Source organism: Columba livia, chromosome 2 (assembly GCF_036013475.1).
Source record: "Columba livia isolate bColLiv1 breed racing homer chromosome 2, bColLiv1.pat.W.v2, whole genome shotgun sequence".
Taxonomy (NCBI): Eukaryota; Metazoa; Chordata; class Aves; order Columbiformes; family Columbidae; genus Columba; species Columba livia.
In genome coordinates, this window is record NC_088603.1 from 104106732 (window position 1) to 104127922 (window position 21191).

General features: G+C 36.9%; 1 protein-coding gene across 5 annotated transcripts in view; it reads left to right on the forward strand.

Moving 5' to 3' along the window:
- The window catches only part of TMX3 (thioredoxin related transmembrane protein 3), a 31811-nt gene that overhangs the window by 4879 nt on the left and 5741 nt on the right, over positions 1 to 21191 (forward strand). For 3 of the 5 annotated variants that reach the window (XR_010470414.1, XM_065053054.1, XM_021291391.2), the window contains exons 3-14: positions 59 to 98; positions 1374 to 1497; positions 4660 to 4705; positions 5813 to 5893; positions 7280 to 7379; positions 7636 to 7713; positions 9426 to 9492; positions 12085 to 12183; positions 14190 to 14247; positions 15112 to 15165; positions 17271 to 17327; positions 20445 to 20574. Coding sequence is in view for 3 of the 5 variants with exons in the window: in XM_065053054.1 (XP_064909126.1) it covers positions 59 to 98; positions 1374 to 1497; positions 4660 to 4705; positions 5813 to 5893; positions 7280 to 7379; positions 7636 to 7713; positions 9426 to 9492; positions 12085 to 12183; positions 14190 to 14247; positions 15112 to 15165; positions 17271 to 17327; positions 20445 to 20574 (934 nt within the window). In the remaining 2 variants the exon portion in view is untranslated. Of the gene's footprint in view, positions 1 to 58; positions 99 to 1373; positions 1498 to 4659; positions 4706 to 5812; positions 5894 to 7279; positions 7380 to 7635; positions 7714 to 9425; positions 9493 to 12084; positions 12184 to 14189; positions 14248 to 15111; positions 15166 to 17270; positions 17328 to 17919; positions 19758 to 20444; positions 20612 to 21191 lie in introns of those variants that run through there. The other 2 variants (XR_010470413.1, XM_065053055.1) reach the window with 2 other exon arrangements.

The following is a 21191-nucleotide window of genomic DNA, read 5'->3' on the forward strand; positions in this document are numbered from 1 at the left end:
ACTTCACTTATTTATTTTCAGATATCTTATATATTGATTTCATTTTTTCTCTCTCTAGGTTTAAAGAAAACCGTAAAGATGATATTTGGCTTGTTGATGTAAGTATATGAGAAAAATGGGAAGACCTGCTAGTGGAAATCAAAACAGTGCTACACTCTGTAGTAAAGCTGCTTGGTCATTCAGAAAATTGTTTGTACATGGTGCAGAAAAAATGACGGTAACTCTTCTGACTGCATGGATAAGCAATCTGTCTGTATTGTTCACCATGAACCAGGAATTAGACTGAGTACTGGATGCAGACAGACTTCATCCTGTATTTTACAGTCCTTACAAAAGGAAAGCAGATTATCTAACACAGTTAGGAGGTGATAACCTCTGTTCTGAATTTTTACAATTCCACTCTCTAGTTATACCAGTTAATTTGAGTTCGAGACATTTAGCGCTACAGCATTGAATATACGAGAGGCTGCTTTTATTTTTTTTAACATACTTGAGAGATTCAGTGCTCCTTATTTCAGAGGCAATGAACTGTTAAAGAGATTGAGCTTGTTTGGGAGTGAGAGAAAATTCTTTTTAGCTCACCCAAATATAAACTGTAATTCCAAAATTGTATAATTCAGATTTGTCATTTTTTGAGTAAGGAAAACTATACATACTGATTAAGAATTGATTAGTAATGTATAGGAAAACAAAATCCAACATTGTCAAGTTGCATTCTGATCTTGTTATACCAAAACATTGATATCTTCCCTATTTAGTTCACTGAGGTGTTGCAGCAAGACATAGGCAGAAAGATGAAATCGAGTCTCAGGTCTGCTTGACCCTGAGAAAATGGGATCAAATTTACATACAGTGTGCATGTAGAAAAGTAGTTGCTGAAGAACTGAAATCCAGACGGCAGCCTGGGGAAGTATACATCTATACATCCTTTCCAATAATAGTGTTCCCGTATTGGCAAATGAATTCATATTCCTGGATATATTGGTTACATGATCTTTTACTTTCAAAAAAGAGGAAAATATTCCAAAAGGGAGTTGTTGTTGGTTGTTTTTTTTTTGTTTTTTTTTTTTTTTTAATGTTAATACACAGGCTCTTTTAAAATAAGAAATCATAAAATAGTACAGCAATTGAATATATTCTTTTCAAACTTGTGCTTTCATATTAAAAGTAGCACCAAGTCATAAAAGCACCGTTTGTCACTCCAGCTTTGTATTCAACTTGCGGTTTTATTAAGACTTAAAGAACACCATGACTGGAAAATAAGCCTTGCTAATGTATTTGAGGGTTAATAATAGAATCAACTTCTCTTAATTATTTCTTGTCGTTAACTTATTTTTTTTTTTTTTTTTTAATCAAATGTGTTTGCTTCGCAGTTTTATGCACCTTGGTGTGGCCACTGTAAGAAACTCGAGCCTGTGTGGAATGAAGTGGGTATAGAAATGAAAAACATGGGCTCTCCAGTAAAAGTTGGGAAGATGGATGCAACTTCTTTTTCTAGTAAGTATGGTTTGGTTACAGGTAATTTCATGACAACTTCCATTTGGAAACTCTTTAAATTTTTTTCATTAGTCATTCTTTTGTATCATAGCAAATGTATACACAGTCATTGGAGAACAATTTCCTGATCCTTTTATTTCTAGAAGTAACAGCATGCATTTTTTTATCACGCTGTTTTCTGCTTGTGTAGGGAATTCTTCCTGACAAATGAAAGGTAAAAGCTTTTCAAAGATATGCTTTTGATATGCTTCTTAGATTACTGTTATACACGCATCTTTGTGTACGTCTCTTGACAGCATCCTGGTTTAGGTTCCTTATATTACTGTTGGACAAGTTCTTGTATTCTTGCTGTTACTCTTTTCAGGTAATCAGTCCTTAAGATGTTACACCGAAAGCCTGCTGAAATCGCTGAAGTCATTGCATCAGTATTGAGCCAATTTTTTTTTATGTTTCTCTGTAAATGCCTTCTTGAAGAACCAATTTCATCTATTTTAACACTTGCATTTTTGATGATGACTTTATGTAGTGATCTTTTCAGAGAAAACCCAAAACTTCAGGTATTCAGAGGAGTGGTTTGGGCAGGCGTTAGAGGATTGTTGCATGCTTAACAGTATTTTCTCAGTTCTGGTGTGCTTGTTGTCATTTCACTTTGATCTATGTTGAACCAGGAGGATATTTAAGAGGGAAGGGATAGGGAGTAGTGGGGCCAAAGTGAGATCTGTACATGATAAAACTCTGTTATACATGTAAAGTTTTTAGTTAATCCCCATTAAACACAATTATTCAGGATTGTTAAGTTTGTGTAAAATGTGATGCGGAATACTTTTTTTCACTGATATTCCATTTTTTTCTGTATTTACATATAGCAGAGTTTGGTCTTTTGAAATTAAAATGATCTTATCTCAAACACCAATTTATCATATGTAGCTTTTCCTGTAAAACCACATAAATTTGGCCTTATGTTTCATCTTAAAAGTAATTATTTGCTAAAGAAAAATAAGTCTGGAGAATTAAGTTTCAAGATCATCTAACCAGATAACTTCAAAATTGTGGATAGATTTGGTGTATCTCTAACGTTCCAGTCATGTATATCACATTCTAAATCATATAAATTATATAAAGTCTTACCCCAAAATATTTGCATCTGTGATTCAGATATGAAATTTTTGCATTTAATAGGTAGAACAGAAATGGCACTTTGTTCTAGAAGTCAGGTTTGCATATTTAAAAATTACTAAAAACTTCAAGGGTTCCTTTGTGCCCTGAAAATGTTTTTCATGTCAGATTTGTTACCAGTTTTGTGAAGAATAGAGTCCAAAAATATTTTTGAATATTTTCATGCCTTTATTTTGAAAGTGGAAATTTGACAACATTGGGTATGAAAAGCTCATACCCATACTACTTAATGTCTTCCCAGTATAAAGATTCTCTGAAATCCAAGTAATTCGGTCTCGAGAATACCAGAAGGAAATGCAGCTGGACATTCACGTGTGACTGGGGAGGAACATAAACAGTTGGCTCTGCATAGTCTGTGTTTTTATTGGGAATGTGAAGCAGTGTGAAAAACCTGAACTTTAGGTTGCTGTCATCAGGGAGCTGAGACCACAGCTGAACATATAAAGCATTCAGTAGTTTTGCCACTGTTAGGTGTGTGGAATGAGGATACAGCAGTTATATCAACAGAACAGTCACCTGATGGTGCTTGATATCACTTGAATTTTCATGGATGTTAGCCTCAAAAGTCCACTGAGTGTGATAAAAGTAGAAATATGTTGCACCTGGGTCTAGCATAGTTGCTGCTGTTTGCCTATAATGCATTCTTCATATCAACCAGTGGAGGCGATGATGTCAACGAGTGAGTAACTTCCATGATGTTGAGAGGACTTTGGTAATCTCCATGGCTGGGATGTTTAAAAAATGTATTAAATAATGTCTGCTTTGTAGTTTTTACTGTGCTCGAGAGCTGTGCAAGGAGGAATTAACTGCCTCTTGACAACTCTTATGATTCAGTGTTCTAATTCACATTTCAATGCATTCTACTTCTATGTAGTACAGCTATGAGAGAAAAAAAAATCAGAATCAACTTGATCCTAGTATGCATATTTCTTGTATCAGTCTCATTTGACTAAGATGTTCATAGGTGAGCTGCTAGTTTTATTTGTTGATCTGTGCAATTAGGGTTTTGATCCAGGCAAACAACCTTAGGATCACCATTTCCAAACTGTTATTCAGAGCCCTGCACACAAGTCCTCACACATGTGCTGCTTTGCCATGTAGTTGGTAGCTTCCAAATGTTTACGTTAAAAGTAATGCATCTGGGTGCATTTGAAGGGTTGTTTCTCAGAAGGGAATTGCATAAGCATAGTGAAAATTTTGGACTTACTGTTGCCTTTTTGGAAGAGTACTTAATTTAACTTTTGGAAAATGCTAAATTGGCTGGAAAGTGTAGTTTAAGGTGGCAATTGTTATGTTCACAACTGGAAGGGCAGTTGGAAATTGTACTCTAATTGATGGGAACAAGGTTTTAAACAAACGTGATTGGGGCGCCGGGAAGTTTGCAATTGTCTTATTTGCTGCTTACCACTTTAGTAAGCAGCAGTTAAGTGACTCATAGCTTAGAAAGTGTCTATTTCTGGTTGATGACTGTAGATATTTACCTCTGCAGAATGTGCTTCAAAAACTGACTTTTTTGTAAATGCTACATTGTGACACTGCATTTTGGTTGTTACACATTACTGTAGCACAAGAAGTGTAATTGTCTTTTATATTTTTTTTAAGAATAGTATTTACAACTCTACATCCATGATGCTTAATTCTCACTTCTGGTATTTCCAGCCAATTATATGTGCATATTAAATGCATTTTACCCTTCGGTGAAAACTGACCAAACATGTCTATTTATGTCTAGTCCCATTTGACTTGTGTCAAATGAATTGAGAGCCTATGCTGGGACTTTACAATACCCCAGAAAGAGGTCAAAAATTTAATGATGTAGCTTCATCATTCAGCAACTTCGTTAAAGCAAGTAAAATAATTCATACTGAACTAAGTGGTAAGTTGTTTGTTTATTTGATGCGATTTGAATAGTAAACTATGTTTAAAGATTAAGGTAGGAGAGCGAAAAAGTCTTGGTTCACTTTGGCATTAACACATTTCTTTCAGGTATTGCATCTGAATTTGGAGTGCGAGGCTATCCAACAATTAAGCTGTAAGTTGATGTTTCCCATTGAATTTCTAACAGTTACCTGACCTACCACTGATTTCATGACGGTAAAAAAGAATTAGTGCTCTCCACTTAAAAAACCTGAACAAAAAAAACAAACCACAAAAAATCAAACAGGAATACTCCACCTTCTGATTTTGACATTATATTTGATTTCTACTGAACTGTTTTGCATTGAAATTCAGTAATATCAAGGTTCTTGTTTAGAAATGGAACTCTTAAAGACAGGTTAGCAAGTTTGGAATTAATTTAACTGCTCTTTTCTGTGCAACTTTGTAAAAGTGTGCATATATAAATACATACTTCACATATATATACGTATTGCATTATTATTACGAAAACGAATTTCATGTACCAATTGACTGGACAGTTTAAGTGGGATTCAGTCAGTAGTTGTGTGCCTGAGTCTTCTTGTTAACTTTTCTGAGTTGCTGATTGCGTTTTCTTACTTTTAATTCCATTCTATTCAGTGCACCTGAAAATCTTCTGTAAATGACAGTGGTGGTTCCTATATAGGGTCAAGTGTTAGAACATTTATTTGACTAGAGAAGTATATGTAGATGATTTTTTTTTCATTTAATTAAAAAAAATCCACAACACAACAGTGGAGGACAACATATATAGAAAAATGCCAGTCCATAATAGTATACATAGTAGACATAGTAATTTTGAGTATTTTTTACTATGAAGGTATGGGGTTTGGTAGCAGGTTATTGTTTAAGCAAATAGTATTCATAATACATAATAAATGTTGTCAAATCAGTTTTCTCATAAAGGCAGCAGAGATGTTTAACATATTAATCTTCAAGAGTTAAAAACTTCATTGGCGTATAAAGGCATAGAAAATGTGGTCTGTGATTGTTTTTTTTCTGTGAGTTTCCTAAACCTATATGAATTCAACTAAACCTGTTAAAAATAGTGAAACTTACTTGAATATTCTTATAATCCCTAAGCAGTATAAATGCTGAATATGTAGGGTTTTTTGCGTGGTGATAAGGTGCTAAAAAGTGACTGTAATAAACATGTAAAGATTGAGATATAGTTTAGTTGATTAAAGTTCTGTTCTTTTTTTCCTCTTTCCTGTTTATCTAGCTTAAAGGGTGACTTGGCATACAACTATAGAGGACCTAGAACTAAAGATGATATAATTGAATTTGCTAATAGAGTAGCAGGGTAAGTATACATTTCTGTGAGACTCGTTCTGGTGACTTAAAACTTCTGTAGGATTTTGAGGTGGGCCAAAATTTAAATCTATTTTAAAAAGAACAAGACATTGACATGAAGTTAATAACTGTATGTACTATACATGTGGTTGCATGTGAAACTGGAGGTGAGTGGAATGGAGAAGGTACATAGAGAGTGGCCAGTCACGATCCATTCTTTACAGTGCAAGAACTTGGGGCTTTTCAAAGTAGTGGAAACTCTGAGCAGATGAAACTCATGGAAGCGGGAAACAAGAATACTGACCTAAATGTTGTCTGATATAGACATCATTACCAAGGCAAAATCTGTTTAATACTCGAAAGTTATCCTAAAAATGTCAGTTTAATATATGCATCTGAAAGGTTCTGGGAATTGGCAACATAATGAAATTGCTTTTACAGAATTGTTCATAACAGTTTCTGTTGGCTTTTTCTTTCTTCCCTACGGTGACTTGTTACCTCAAAATGTTATAGAGAGTAATCTTTGGGGAGAAAAAAGGATCATATTTCTTTCCTTCATTCTTAGATATAATTAAGAAGCATTAATCTAGGTACATAATATTAATTATTGTTCAGAATTCTGTGGTTTAGGAATATCAGTGGTCTCTATTAATTTACCAGAATTTTGTAAGAATTTTGCTTTCTAAGCACACGTTTTCTATCTGTTCTGCTTACATTCAGAATTTATCTCTCAAATGGTTGAGACTTTATTGTGGCTGGGGAGATATTGTGGCCTTTCGCTATATGAAGAGGGCTTATAAAAAAGACGGAGAGAGACTTTTTGTCAGGGCCTGTGCTGTCAGGATAAGGGACAATGGTTTTGAACCAAAAGAGTAGAATCACATTGGATATAAGGAAGAGATTGTTTGATAGTAAGGGTGGTGAGACACTGGAAAAGGTTGCCCACAGAAGTTGTGGATGCACCATCCCTGGAAACGTCCAAGGCCAGGTTGGATGGGGCTTTGAGTAACCTGATCTAGTGGCATGGGGGGTTGGAACTGGATGAGCTTTAAGGTCCCTTCTAATGCAACACAATCCGTAATCCAGTAAATGGCATGTGTCTTTACATTATAGCAGCATTTTGTACTAAGATATTAATTTTAAGTGTTCTGTTAGAGGAACATAAGTTTATTTGGGGGGAATTTTTAGTGGTTTTGCTTTTAGTTAAAACTGAAATAAATTGAAAAATTAAATGAATTTGCATTGGGGAATTTAGGTTTAAAACAAACAACCAAAAAAAACCCTGTATGGCATTTTCTTGGGGATTTTTATTTGTTTGAGTTTTGCTGCTTGTAGGAACTGAGATTTTTCTTTCTTTTTCTTTTTCTTTTTTTTTTTTTTTTCTCCTTTCTCCCAGACCTCTTATCAGGCCACTTCCTAGCCAGCATATGTTCGAGCATGTGCAAAAGAGGCATCGTGTACTTTTTGTGTATGTTGGTGGTGAATCTCCTTTAAAGGTTTGAAGCTTGATTAAATAAAGTTACTTCTTTCAGCTATTCGTGGACATAGTGTAAAGTATCTTCTATAAAGTCCAACGACTCAAATGCATGCTTGTAATAAATTCTCATCTTTTAGTTTATTAAAGTGTTTTTACAATCTTGTGTCATAGCCATATTTTCTAACTACTCTTTGAAGATAAGATATGTCACAAAACTTTCATTTGAAGCATACTAAAAGTTCAGAAATTGAAAACCATTGCTTTTGTTTTTGCAGGAAAAATACATTGAAGTTGCTTCAGAACTAATAGTTTATACATACTTTTTTTCTGCCTCAGAAGATGTGCTGCCTGAGGTAAGCTGTGTCAGTTCCGACTATGTCCTCAGAAATTGTATAGTTCTCATATATACAATTTTGCTGCTTTGATGGCACAGAGATGGCTTCTTACAATGTATTTGACTTTGATAATTTTTCAAACTGATTACACTCAAACATTTAATTTTTGAGTCTTGTGAAAGAGTACAAACTAAGTTTGAGCCTGTCATTGCTTTGTATTGGCCAAATTACTTGTTCAGCCATGTTAATAAAATTAAACAGAAGATATGCAGAACTCAATGTGGACCTGCTCAAGAAGGTAGATACTTTGATTTTTAGCCAATGAAGACCTCTTGTTGCTCCTTACAGCCGTTTCACCAGCTACTTTTGTATTTAGTTTGGGGGTCTGTAGCATGGAGTACCACTGGTACCCTAATAATCAGAGAAATGAAAAGGTAAGTTATTTTCATCTTGTGCAACACAGACGATGAAAATATTAGTCTGCTCAGGGATCAACTGATCCAGTCTCCTGTCTGCAGAATTCTCATGTGTCTCTTTGGAGAATTCTGTAACAAGGAAGTAATTTACAGTTAGTCACAACAGTGGAAAAAATTGCTACTACTGTTGTTAGTCTAACCATTGTGTCTTATATGTTGAAACAAAATCAAGAGGCTTTTTAATTTCTTGTTATCTCCAAGTGGGACCTACATCTACTCCAAGCCTGACAATGCATGACTTTGAAATTAATTTGGGATTAGCGAACTGAGAACTAGCACCATTTATTTCTTTTTAGTCACTTGCATTTTCCAATATTTTATCTCTTTATAAATAGTATATTGTTAGATTCCCAGTAGCCTGGTATCGAAAACTATCTCAGTTCGAATATTGCTATTTGCACGTCAGCCCTATCTAAGCAAAAGAAGTACTGTTGACTCGTGCAGTGGAAAGAATGTAAAAGGCTGGAACTCTCTGAAATTCTGTTGTCACAGTGATTGATATAAGCAGTGAGCTGTTTTCCCCACCAAACATAATTTCTCACAAATGTGTTGTAAACTGAAGTAATTATGGTATGCAATAATCTGTGGAGAGAAGCAAAAATGTTATTAAATCACTGGTTGCTAGTTATAATGAGCTTTTGCATGACACTATTCACTGTTGGGCTTTGTTTTGTCACGTTAGGTGGTGTTGTTCCAAGCTTCGGGCATCTTTTACTAGCAGTAAGCTGTATGTAGGCTGATTGACCCTTTAAAGGTGCTAAACTATGTTTTGGGCAAATAAGTGAATAAAATACCATCTAGAATTACCTTTGTCTTACTCTTTCGTATGAGCTGTTACATTATAAACCTACTGCTGTTACATTATAAATCCATTGCTTTTACATTTATTTCCAAGAAGGATAATGCAGAATGGCCTGTCATTTGGAAAAGCACTCGTGATGCTGTTCTGGTGTTTCTCAAACATATTGGTAAATTAGACAATTCAGCCAACATCATCGTCAGAAAAAAGCTCGTGATGCAGTCCTTGGTTCCTTTACACTCTGAGAGCTACATCTCAAAAATGTTTTTGTTGTGTTACTTTTTCACATGCAGAATTTGATAAACCTATTTTAGTAAGAGTAGACAGGAAACATTTAAATGTACTTTGAGATTTTCCCCATGGACTAGGTTTCCACGCTTTAAGATTTTTTTTGTTTGTTTGTTTAAAAATCTTTCAATCTTCCATGGATTAATTGAAAACCACCTCTCTTTCAGCATGTGACATTACCTGAATTGCCTGCTGTTGTGGTCTTCAAAGATGGAACTTACTTTGTCTATGATGGTAAGTAAAAGTGCACTGTACCTTAGGGCAAGATATTTAACGTACATATAGAGAAAGTGAAACAGTTGAAATTTTTTTGAAGGTTATGTTGAGGTGCTGGGAAATTCCCCAGTTTTATGATAAATAACAGCTCCTTCATGAAGAAGAGAAAAACTAACTAGTTCTTGTGGAACAAAATTCATTTGAGAAGGAATTAGTTTTAGCAAATACTGAAGTAGAAGTGATGACATTTGCTCTTTGCTATTAGTAAGATGTAGCTTCTAATATTATTGCTTTGCTGTCATTAATGCACTTAGAAAAGTTATCTCCTCGCTTACTGTCCAAAATATATGCAAAATAGAAGAAAACTCTTACTGAAGCAGAATCACACGTAAGATGAATTTCCAGTTTCAAACAGTTAACCAGATTTTTCTCTAAGTGCTCTTTTGGACAGTTGTATCTCTCTCTGTCTTAAGCGTAACATGATTTTTTTTTTTCAGATGCATACTCTGCTCAGAGATTACTTGTAAGAGTCCAGTTTGAGCTTTTTGTGCCTTGGCAATACAGTCTGTATATTTTTCTTAGTACAGCAAGTTTTCCTTCAGAAATTGTAAAGGAAGTAGAAGCTGATTTTGCCTTTATTCCAAATATTAAAGTTTCGAGGGCCTTTACTGATAGCTTTGAGCACATTTGTGTTACTAGGATATTGGTAGTGGGAAAGGATCAGACAGCATTAACTTCTCTCCATAAAACTGACAGAGTGTACTGTGCATACATAGAATGGTTGACCATTTAGTCTGTTTTTTCCTTCTTGCCTGTGTCCCTCACAAAAAGAGGTTAAGACGATGTGGACTGTTGTCACTGGAGCAGTTGATAAACAATTCTAGGCTGGATAAACTACTGTGACTGGCTTGTTCAGTGTATAGACTGTCCACCTGAAACTGGTGGTGTTTCATAACACCACTGCAGCAGTACACCTACCATTTATATTAAAAAATATATATCCATATATATAAAAAGTGTATATCTGTATGTATGGATATCCATATATAAGTGCAGCATTATACTGTACCATAAAACCAATGCTTTCTAGTCTGTAAGATGCATGCACACACATGCAGTTAAATTGCATCTCGTGGGTTGGCTTGGAGGTACGTTGCTTCTTTATAAATATATCTACTCTTGATTTAGATTGTTTTAAATGCAAGTTTTTATTTTAAGTTGAAAGCACATCACTCAGATTATTCTGCTGCTTTAATTTCTGAGGATCAGTAGTACCACAGCAAAATATTCCAGATGGGCTATCAAGGATATTCTTTGTGATTTCATAAAATGGTTGTACTGGTCTTCCTCTTAAGTCTGTTGCCTTACCAATCATCTTAGAGAGCAAAAGTCACTCTACAACTCTTTTGATTTGCATTTGATTTTTTTTTTTCGTAATGGGCCTGGAGAATGAAAACTTGTCAAAGAGAAACACTTCTGAATTGCTTTTTGCCGCGTGACCCCCTTTCTTTTTCCACACCTTTCAACACAAACACAAAACTAGCAACAATGTAGACTTCTAAATTACTTTGCAAAAATTTTACTCTTCTATAATGTACTAGCAACACTGTAAATCAGGTTATGAAGATGCAGTATGAGTGACTGGGTAAGATTGTATGTGCAACTATTATGAGTAGGCAGAAATTTGAAGAGCTTGCTATAAGAAAAAGGTTGAACCAAATCCATTTCAATACTCTGGCCTTTTCTGGCATTTTTCTTTTTTTCTTCCACATAGTAAGGGAATGGGATGCAGATCTATAATGAGCTTTATGCTTGGAACTGGTTGCTACAGTCTCATGACAGTTGTTAACCTGAAGCTATTGATAATTCACTCTATACAATAAGATTTAACACAAATCTATTTAATATTCATTTATATGTGTGTGTATATATATGCATCATATATATGTTTATATATGTTAATTTTTTTTACTTGTGTTTAAGATATAGTATTGTTGGTATGGGTTAGAATTTGATTCTTTACAGGTTAAAATATATAGCATCTGAACCTTTCTTTCAGTATGACTGATTTTGAATCATGGAAATATTTGTTCATTTACATTCACAATGCTGTTAGTGCATCTACTTTTTCTTGATTTCTTTCTGTTTCATTTAAGGACTCTCACAAATACTGCTTGCTTTATTTTTGTATCTCTTGACTTTGTTTTGAACTTGAATGTGTTCCCCCAGCGCCGCTGCCCTACGCCCCCCCCCCCCCAAACAGGGACCAAAACTGTTCCTTTCTGCACTGGGTCACAGTTATCTTCTAGAATAGTATTATTAATCCTTGATTTAGGAACAAATAATAATCAGTTCAACTTTTCATACTTTACTATGATACACTTACTTTTTGTTCAACATTTGAAAATAGCTTTAGAAGGTTTAAAACTGAAGAGAAGTGTTCAGAAATCTGTGAGATCTTGTCAAACAACAATAAAAGGAAAACAGGGAAAAAATAGTATTTGTCTCTGTAATACTGAAATAAATAAATATGATTACCTACCTTACTAGTGAAAAAAGATATTTTAATGCATGATGTGTGCTTAATTTTTCAGCATTTTTTTTTCCTAGAGTATGAAGATGGTGACTTGTCATCCTGGATAAATCGAGAAAGATTTCAAGGTTATCTTAATGTAGATGGCTTCACGCTGTATGAACTTGGAGATACAGGTGAGATGCTACTGCCACTGAACTCTTTGACATCTTTTGTACTTCACACTAAGAAAAAAGTAAAAAGCACTCAGAATGTGTTTTTTAAAACTCAAAACCAAATTAATCTCAGAGAGTTAGTGTTGATAGTGCCAATCTTTTTTTGATGTAGATGAGACCTGTTGTATTGACAGAGGCTTCATCCAAAGCCTGCACTGGTCCTTTCCTCACAACGTGAAAATTAGGATGTCTAATCCTATATTAGTCACAAAAAATTAGTAGGACTTTTATTTTAAGAGCAGCTTAAATTTTGCATAAATTACACATTCGCTCTTGGAACACTTAGAAGGAATTTTATGGCTGGATTTAGAAGTATCAAATCTGGATGTGTTTAGATATATCTTACAGCTGATGGATTCAGATATCTTTAAAGGTGATAAAGTAGGTAAGGAAAGGAGGAGAGCATGTACCAAAGTGGACCTGTCCTGCAATACTTTGGCTTTTCTCTACTAAAATTTTTTGCAAGCCAAATGAAAACTTTGCAGCCAGGTGACTTCTGGAATAGACAAATGACTTGTACTGCTCTTAAGGTATATGTGGTCTGAAGTAGAAGAAGAAATTCTCTTAAGTGTTGATTTTTCTGGGCCAGGATACCTTATAATCTATATTCCATTTCAAAAAAAGAGAAGTTTATATTCAAATAACATTGAGTTATTTCAAGTTTTAAAGATTATGAAACATCTAGTTTCTTACATGTTTGTGAAACTAATATTGTAACACCTACATTTTAAAAGGTAATTTACAGACATGCTGTTACAAGTTGTTTGAATGTAGCATGTTTCTTTGTTACATTTTTGTCTAACAATTCCTCAAGTTACCAAGAAGCCATCATTTGCTTTATGTATAAATGCAAAGTACCTGGAATTTATCTCCACCTTCTTTTTTGGTCTGACAAGTAGTTGTCTCATAGTGTGTTCACTAACTAGTGTCTTGGGGTGTGGAAAGAAGTGGGAAAAGTGAGGAATGTGGTATGGGAGAAGCTATTACTGTTTCACAAGAAAGCCTGGGAATGAGTCATTGTACTTGCTCTCAAAACTCCTCAGTATTACTTGAACAAGAGTGAGTTTCTGAGGGGAATGTTTTCTGCAGTGTGATGATAGGTAGGAGTTGAGCAATATATTGGCCTGGTGAGGATGTTTTTTGAGTGAATCACAGCGTCTAGAGAGACTTAACAAACTCTTCTTCTGTGCTCTAGAGGCTTTAGTTAATCCTGCTGATGACTATACTCATAACAGCTCTGGTTCCCTGTCAGAAACTGCTTGATCTGAAGAACCTTTGGCCAGCTTTTTAAACATATTTTGATCTTGTTCACCCTAGGAGGCTGTGTGTTTTGTTTCATTTTGTTTTCTTTTAATCAGAAATCAAAAAAGTGAATCCAGAAAAGATCAGTATATTCTGGTGTTTGGTCTTTAAGCTCCTCTGACAGAAATCTATGAACTAAGGTTTTTTTTCTTCTTTTTTTTTTTTTTTTGATATAATGAATTGTGGGCTCTGCCAGTAAATTTTCCATGTGTGTGTATTTTTTTTTTTCTATAAGGACAATGCTCAACATTTTCAATAGTATGGAAAAAGTCAGCACTGAATCCATACTACAGTGATTCAATCAATTAGAATCAGCTTGTAATTGCAATTATATAATAAAGTTTTTTCACAGCCTCTTATTTAGGTATATGCAAATATGCAGCTTAAGAAGGGAATTAATTTTTATCGGTGTTTTTTCCCTTTTAAACTTCTTTCTTTAGATAGACTTTTCATAGAATGCTAGTGCTGTGGCATCAAGCCACATCTTAATTTATTTACAGTAGCTTTAAGAAAACCACAGTTTAATCAGCTAGAAGAGGCTGTTTGGCATTGAAGTTGCTTTATACCTCAAGCTAATTCCTGTCCCTGATCTTCTAGGTTGCAGTATTTTCCATCTAAGAATGTTTCATTTTAAATGTTTTCAAGTATTTTATTCCTTATTTTAGGAAAACTTGTGGCTATTGCAGTCATTGATGATAAAAACTCTTCAATGGAACATACCAGGTACAAAATTTAGTATTGGTGACACTATGGGAGAAATGTGCTGGTATGACATAGAGAACTTTGGGAGTTTCTTAAATATTCAGAAATGCTAGGTTACAATGATGGTTACATTGCATATGTTCTCTAATTTACGACTTCAGCCTACTAAACTTACTTAATTTATGGCTCTGTTGAAGCACGTGTGTGTTTGATGAGATTATGGGAGTTCCTGTATCACGCTTCTGCCGCTTGCAATGAGACGACAGGAGCCAACAGTGATTGCATAGCTTTTTAAAGCTGTTATGTCACCTTTTAAACATAGATGAGAGTACTTGAGGTCAAATGACTTTGAGATGAACTTAGTAAGTTTAAACAAATGACTATTCTTCAGGTCAGTTACATTAAAAATGAATTTACTAATGCTTATATCTTAGTTGTCTGTGGAACGTTTACTAAGAAGAGACGTTTTCAGTTGGGGGTGGGGTTTACTGAAGAGACTGAGAGGAACAAGACCTTCCCCTTCTCTTTCTGATTGCATGCATAATTAGACTAATAAAATACTGTTCAAATCATGTGTATACTATTTTCCCAGACCTCTTTGAGTTTTCTTCAGAGGCACAGTGCTGCATATTCAGAAGGCAGCAGGTGGAGTGAAGCAGCCTGACTGTCTGTATTTCTCTCATGTTGAGTTGATGTGGTAGATAGCCTTTCAACCCTCAGAAACCAAGCAAGATGAACAAGGTGCTTTTTGTTAATGGAACAGGGAATCCTTGTTGCTGATGCAGTACTATTTGCTGCTTACTGGGGGAGATCTCTGTATTTATTGTTTTGTATTTTAACAGAATATATCCTGGATTATCAATGTCACTTTTTTTCCCCTTGCAGACTAAAATCTATTATTCAGGAAGTTGCTAGAGATTATCGGGATCACTTTCACAGGTAGACACACATGGTACAACAATATCTTAAATGAACTTCTGCATTAACCTTTCTAGGACAGCAGTCTTTCTTTTTTTTTTCCTACATGAAAAATGTTGTAGTGTCTGCTTCTGTATTCACATACTGATACGACCAATCCGTTGACTGAGTGTGTTTTGGGAGGCTGATTGTCTTGTAGAACACTAATTTTATTTTTATTTCTTCCCCCCCCCTTTCTCTTCCCCCCCCCTTTCTCTTCCCCCCCCCTTTCTCTTCCCCCCCCCTTTCTCTTCCCCCCCCCTTTCTCTTCCCCCCCCCTTTCTCTTCCCCCCCCCTTTCTCTTCCCCCCCCCTTTCTCTTCCCCCCCCCTTTCTCTTCCCCCCCCCTTTCTCTTCCCCCCCCCTTTCTCTTCCCCCCCCCTTTCTCTTCCCCCCCCCTTTCTCTTCCCCCCCCCTTTCTCTTCCCCCCCCCTTTCTCTTCCCCCCCCCTTTCTCTTCCCCCCCCCTTTCTCTTCCCCCCCCCTTTCTCTTCCCCCCCCCTTTCTCTTCCCCCCCCCTTTCTCTTCCCCCCCCCTTTCTCTTCCCCCCCCCTTTCTCTTCCCCCCCCCTTTCTCTTCCCCCCCCCTTTCTCTTCCCCCCCCCTTTCTCTTCCCCCCCCCTTTCTCTTCCCCCCCCCTTTCTCTTCCCCCCCCCTTTCTCTTCCCCCCCCCTTTCTCTTCCCCCCCCCTTTCTCTTCCCCCCCCCTTTCTCTTCCCCCCCCCTTTCTCTTCCCCCCCCCTTTCTCTTCCCCCCCCCTTTCTCTTCCCCCCCCCTTTCTCTTCCCCCCCCCTTTCTCTTCCCCCCCCCTTTCTCTTCCCCCCCCCTTTCTCTTCCCCCCCCCTTTCTCTTCCCCCCCCCTTTCTCTTCCCCCCCCCTTTCTCTTCCCCCCCCCTTTCTCTTCCCCCCCCCTTTCTCTTCCCCCCCCCTTTCTCTTCCCCCCCCCTTTCTCTTCCCCCCCCCTTTCTCTTCCCCCCCCCTTTCTCTTCCCCCCCCCTTTCTCTTCCCCCCCCCTTTCTCTTCCCCCCCCCTTTCTCTTCCCCCCCCCTTTCTCTTCCCCCCCCCTTTCTCTTCCCCCCCCCTTTCTCTTCCCCCCCCCTTTCTCTTCCCCCCCCCTTTCTCTTCCCCCCCCCTTTCTCTTCCCCCCCCCTTTCTCTTCCCCCCCCCTTTCTCTTCCCCCCCCCTTTCTCTTCCCCCCCCCTTTCTCTTCCCCCCCCCTTTCTCTTCCCCCCCCCTTTCTCTTCCCCCCCCCTTTCTCTTCCCCCCCCCTTTCTCTTCCCCCCCCCTTTCTCTTCCCCCCCCCTTTCTCTTCCCCCCCCCTTTCTCTTCCCCCCCCCTTTCTCTTCCCCCCCCCTTTCTCTTTTTCCCCCCTTTCTCTTTTTCCCCCCCCCTTTCTCTTCCCCCCCCCTTTCTCTTTTCCCCCCCCCCTTTCTCTTTTCCCCCCCCCTTTCTCTTTTCCCCCCCCCCTTTCTCTTTTCCCCCCCCCCTTTCTCTTTTCCCCCCCCCCTTTCTCTTTTCCCCCCCCCCTTTCTCTTTTCCCCCCCCCCTTTCTCTTTTCCCCCCCCCTTTCTCTTTTCCCCCCCCCCTTTCTCTTTTCCCCCCCCCTTTCTCTTTTTCCCCCCCCCTTTCTCTTTTTCCCCCCCCCTTTCTCTTTTTCCCCCCCCCTTTCTCTTTTTCCCCCCCCCTTTCTCTTTTTCCCCCCCCCTTTCTCTTTTTCCCCCCCCCTTTCTCTTTTTCCCCCCCCCTTTCTCTTTTTCCCCCCCCTTTCTCTTTTTCCCCCCCCCTTTCTCTTTTTCCCCCCCCCTTTCTCTTTTTCCCCCCCCCTTTCTCTTTTTCCCCCCCCCTTTCTCTTTTTCCCCCCCCCTTTCTCTTTTTCCCCCCCCCTTTCTCTTTTTCCCCCCCCCTTTCTCTTTTTCCCCCCCCCTTTCTCTTTTTCCCCCCCCCTTTCTCTTTTTCCCCCCCCCTTTCTCTTTTGCTCAGTGTGTGCTCTCATCTTCTGTTATAGAAAATGTATTTATGGAAGAACTTTTCCTGAAATCCATTATTCTGTTTTCTTTTACGTCATTCTGCTTTTCACTGCTTCTCTTACAGAGATTTCCAGTTTGGCCATATGGATGGAAATGATTACATTAATAGTTTACTAATGGAGTAAGTAAATTCTTAAATTAATATTCTTTCTTTTATTGTATTTGTTGCTAAGTGTATTTAATTGAAAGCAGAATTCTGAAGAATTCTTGCCTTTCATGGGTTAAAAAAAAAATGCTCTTCTCAGAATTCAGCATGTAACACAGTATCAGTTGCTTGTTAAATTAAACTGCATAATTTAATGTCAGAAGGCTTGGCTTACTGATAATGCTAACTGACAAAACTTATCTTTTAGGTCTACTTGGTTAAATTAATTACCCTGTTAGAACTGTAGGTTTTTTTTACTTAATTTAATTTACAGGGCACTAGACAAAAGTTATGTCAATTTGTAACAGGAAATGTAAGTAATGGTTATGTATCATCTATGGGTTTTATATCTGGAAAGGCACATTTCATTCTAGATGCACTTTTAAGACAGCTGCATAGAAATATGCTTCTGCAGAGAAGAAGTATAAAATGCATGGAAGATGCTGTCTGCACTTGATATGTACATAGTACATTTTGTAATGTATAAGTAGATGCTTGACATTTGCCCTTATTATGTTTCTTATTTAAAAACGCATAATTAGAGAGTTAAGTTTCTTGTTATTTACAGTTGACTACTTGTTCTCTGGCCTCTTGAGTGAAAAAAAGGAAAAACATGGGTCAATATGCCAGTTCTGTAAGTTTTCCAAGCTCCTTTTGTGGGGATCAAAGCATGAACAAAGCACATGTTTGTACCCCTCAAGTTTCTAGGACCTTTTGGGGATTCAGGAGGCACAAGGTCTGTATTTTTATGAAATGTCTGTAGATTAACACCCAAATTCAATTAATTTAAGAAAAGCTTTCTCTCAATTCAAGTTAAGTAATGTGATTGATCTTGTCTTTGTAGTTCTGAAAAGTAAGACCTTCCTCGCTTCCTTAGTTGCTTCTGTGCAGGCTCTTATGTCTGACTGACTGCTGAGCTGTTTCAACCTGTTTGTGTGGCAGAAAAGTGTTTGCTTTTTCAGCCAGGCGAGTAGGGGGGTTATTTTGCTGATGCAGCAAAACTCTTTAATGGCTTCCCATGTATTCTGCTGAGTAACAGAACTGATGTGCAAAGAAGCAGAGTAAGGAGATGAGGTCCCTGGGAGGAAGAAGACAGGAAGAACTGCCACTTAGAGCAGTACTGATCTAGTCGCAAGATCTCTTCAGCTGGATTGTTTAACTTGATATGCAAAATGCCTGATTTTATAATTTGTAGTATATGAGAAGTTGCTGTTAAAGTACTTAAAGACTTTTGTTTTCTGAACAGTGTGTATACATTTCCAGCATAAGTGGGAAGTGGCAAAAGAATGTAGCAAAATGTGTTCAGTGTTTTAAGTAGCTTCCCTTCATGTGGCTACTTGGGCAATTTAAAACCTTATTGCAAGTGCTTCACTTTTCCTGTAGGTGGCAGCAAGTGGAAATAGAAAAAGCCTCCTGAATAGTGAGAACTCTGTAGCAGAACACTTTTCTGCTGTGCCAGGTGCGCATAGGAACAAATTCTGTTTCTTCACAAAGGACAAAATATTGTATGATTTGTAGGGACAGAAGTAGTAGTCCTCGATAGAGGTACACTTATGAACTTGGCTTTAACTCCATTAGTTGACATTATAATTTATCTGTCTCTTCAGCACTGGATGAACATGGTTTTGCTGGATTAAAAATACTGTTGTTAAAACCATGCACAAAAGAGGAAAACAGCCTTATGTATTTTACTGAATGCAAAGAGACATCTGTGTGTAAGCTAAGGCAAATAACATCATTGAAATGTCAACTGTAGATGTATATTGAGTATTACTTCCGCAGCTCTTGGAAGAAAGATATTAAACATGTTTTTATGAATCTCTGTATAGTGTATGAAGTTTGTATGTGGAGGTAATTGTTCAACTGTGCTACAGCGAACTCCAACAACCTCAGTTACCAGACTGTCAAATGATGTAGAAGCACCTTTTTTTTTCTTTTTTTTTTTCTTTTTTTTTGGGGTGGGGAATTGGGAGGTGTATCTTTTCTGTATTCAACTAATAAAACTTCTTCTGTTTTGGCTGGGAGGAGGTATTTTGGCAGAGGTTGATAACTTGTTACCAGGCTCTTGCAAGAACACCTGGCTTGATTTCATTGCCTCCTGCTTATATTTCTTATGTTTTCTTAGTAAATAGAGATTAAAAATTTAAAAATGGGGAAAAATGTATTTAGAGAATCTTATGTTACAGGTTCTCACTGTTTACAAAGTTTTGTTGTTTGTTTGTAAAGTTTCTTTGAAAGGATGAAATTTTGTTATCTCTGTAGTTGGCCTTACATTTTCTGTGGTGCTACTATACTTTCAACTTGATTACTGGGAATGTGATATTTCTCACCTTACTTATTTAATGCATTTTGAATCTTTCTTTTTGAACAATGTACTTGTGCAGTATTAAATTTTCCTAAACATTATCTAATTTTGAATTTATGGCTTCTTGGAACATAAGATTATACTAATTTATCTCCAGAGATAATTTCTAACCTTTTTTTTTTTTCCCTATTCTTTCTGTCTGATTCTGTGATATTAAACAATGCTTATGCAAGTGAAGGTCACCTGCTGAGTAAGAATTGTTTAAAAACTCTGTAGTTCATCTGCCATATCTAAAAGAGATGTATAAAAGCTTTGGTTGGTATGGCTTATTCTTTTGACTCAACAAGTAGGGGTTGATTGATAGAGCTAATCAGTTGGACAATGGCTGTATGGATCTGAATTTTTGGAGTTATACTTCAGCCATTTTGCACTGAAACACTTAATGTGTTGTGCTAATAGTGTATTTCAAAAACACAGCTGCTATCTGTGATCTCTTACTAATTGGCAAGTCGTAAGGTACCGGATTTGCAGTCACTATGGGTATGTAGAATTCAATAAGCCTCAATAGTGTCACTGACACAGATGTGAAGGAAAAAATATTAATGAGAAACATGTTTGTATAATTAATGTGGTTGTCTTTCCCCTTCCCTCTTGCCTTTAAGGAAATGCTATAAGGAACATACAGGAAGAGTAATGATACCCTTTTAAATGATAGAGTAATTATTAGAATTGTAGTATTTTATTCAGAAGTTCTTTAAATATATAAACAATCTGTTTTATTTTTCCAGTGATGTGACAATCCCTACTATTGTGGTTCTGAATACCTCAAATCAGCAGTATTTTCTACCAGATAGACACATTGAGAACACAGAAGACATGGTTCAGTTTATTAACAATATTTTGGATGGTACAGCTGAAGTAAGTCTTCATTGTGACTTGGAATATGTTGGTTGGTGTAAGTAAGGAAAAAATTTTGTCACTCTGATATGCCATGTGTTTTTAGCTTCCTGTCCTGTCTGTCTTTCTTTTTTGGGTATTGTCAGTGAATATGTGATTCTGAATTCTTGAGGTATGCTGTGGCTGACTGTTCTGACTGTAGAACCTCTTGTAGAAAGCATAGAAAGCAAGCTTTTTTTTTTTTTTTTTTTTTTGTTTGTTTTTTTTTGTTTGTTTTTTTTGTGTTTATAGCGTGATGTTAGGTAACTTCTCTTGATATTTCTTTTACTGGTAAATTTAGAACTTTTTATTAATCTCCTGGTGTGCTTTAAATGGGTTAATTTAAAATTTTCTTTTTAGTGCATAATTCAATTCTACCTTTTGGTCAGTAAACTAATAAATCCAATAGCTTGATGAATGATAGATACACATTCAAAAATCAGTGGTATACTTGCTTTGCATATTAGAGAGACACAAGCTCACGCCTCTGTGATCTGAAACTAAAAATGAGCTGTCTTTTGTGAAAACAACAAAATTAATAAATCCCTCTGGAATTGATGGCTTGAACATTTTTTTTAATGCTGGCAAAACAAACTCAG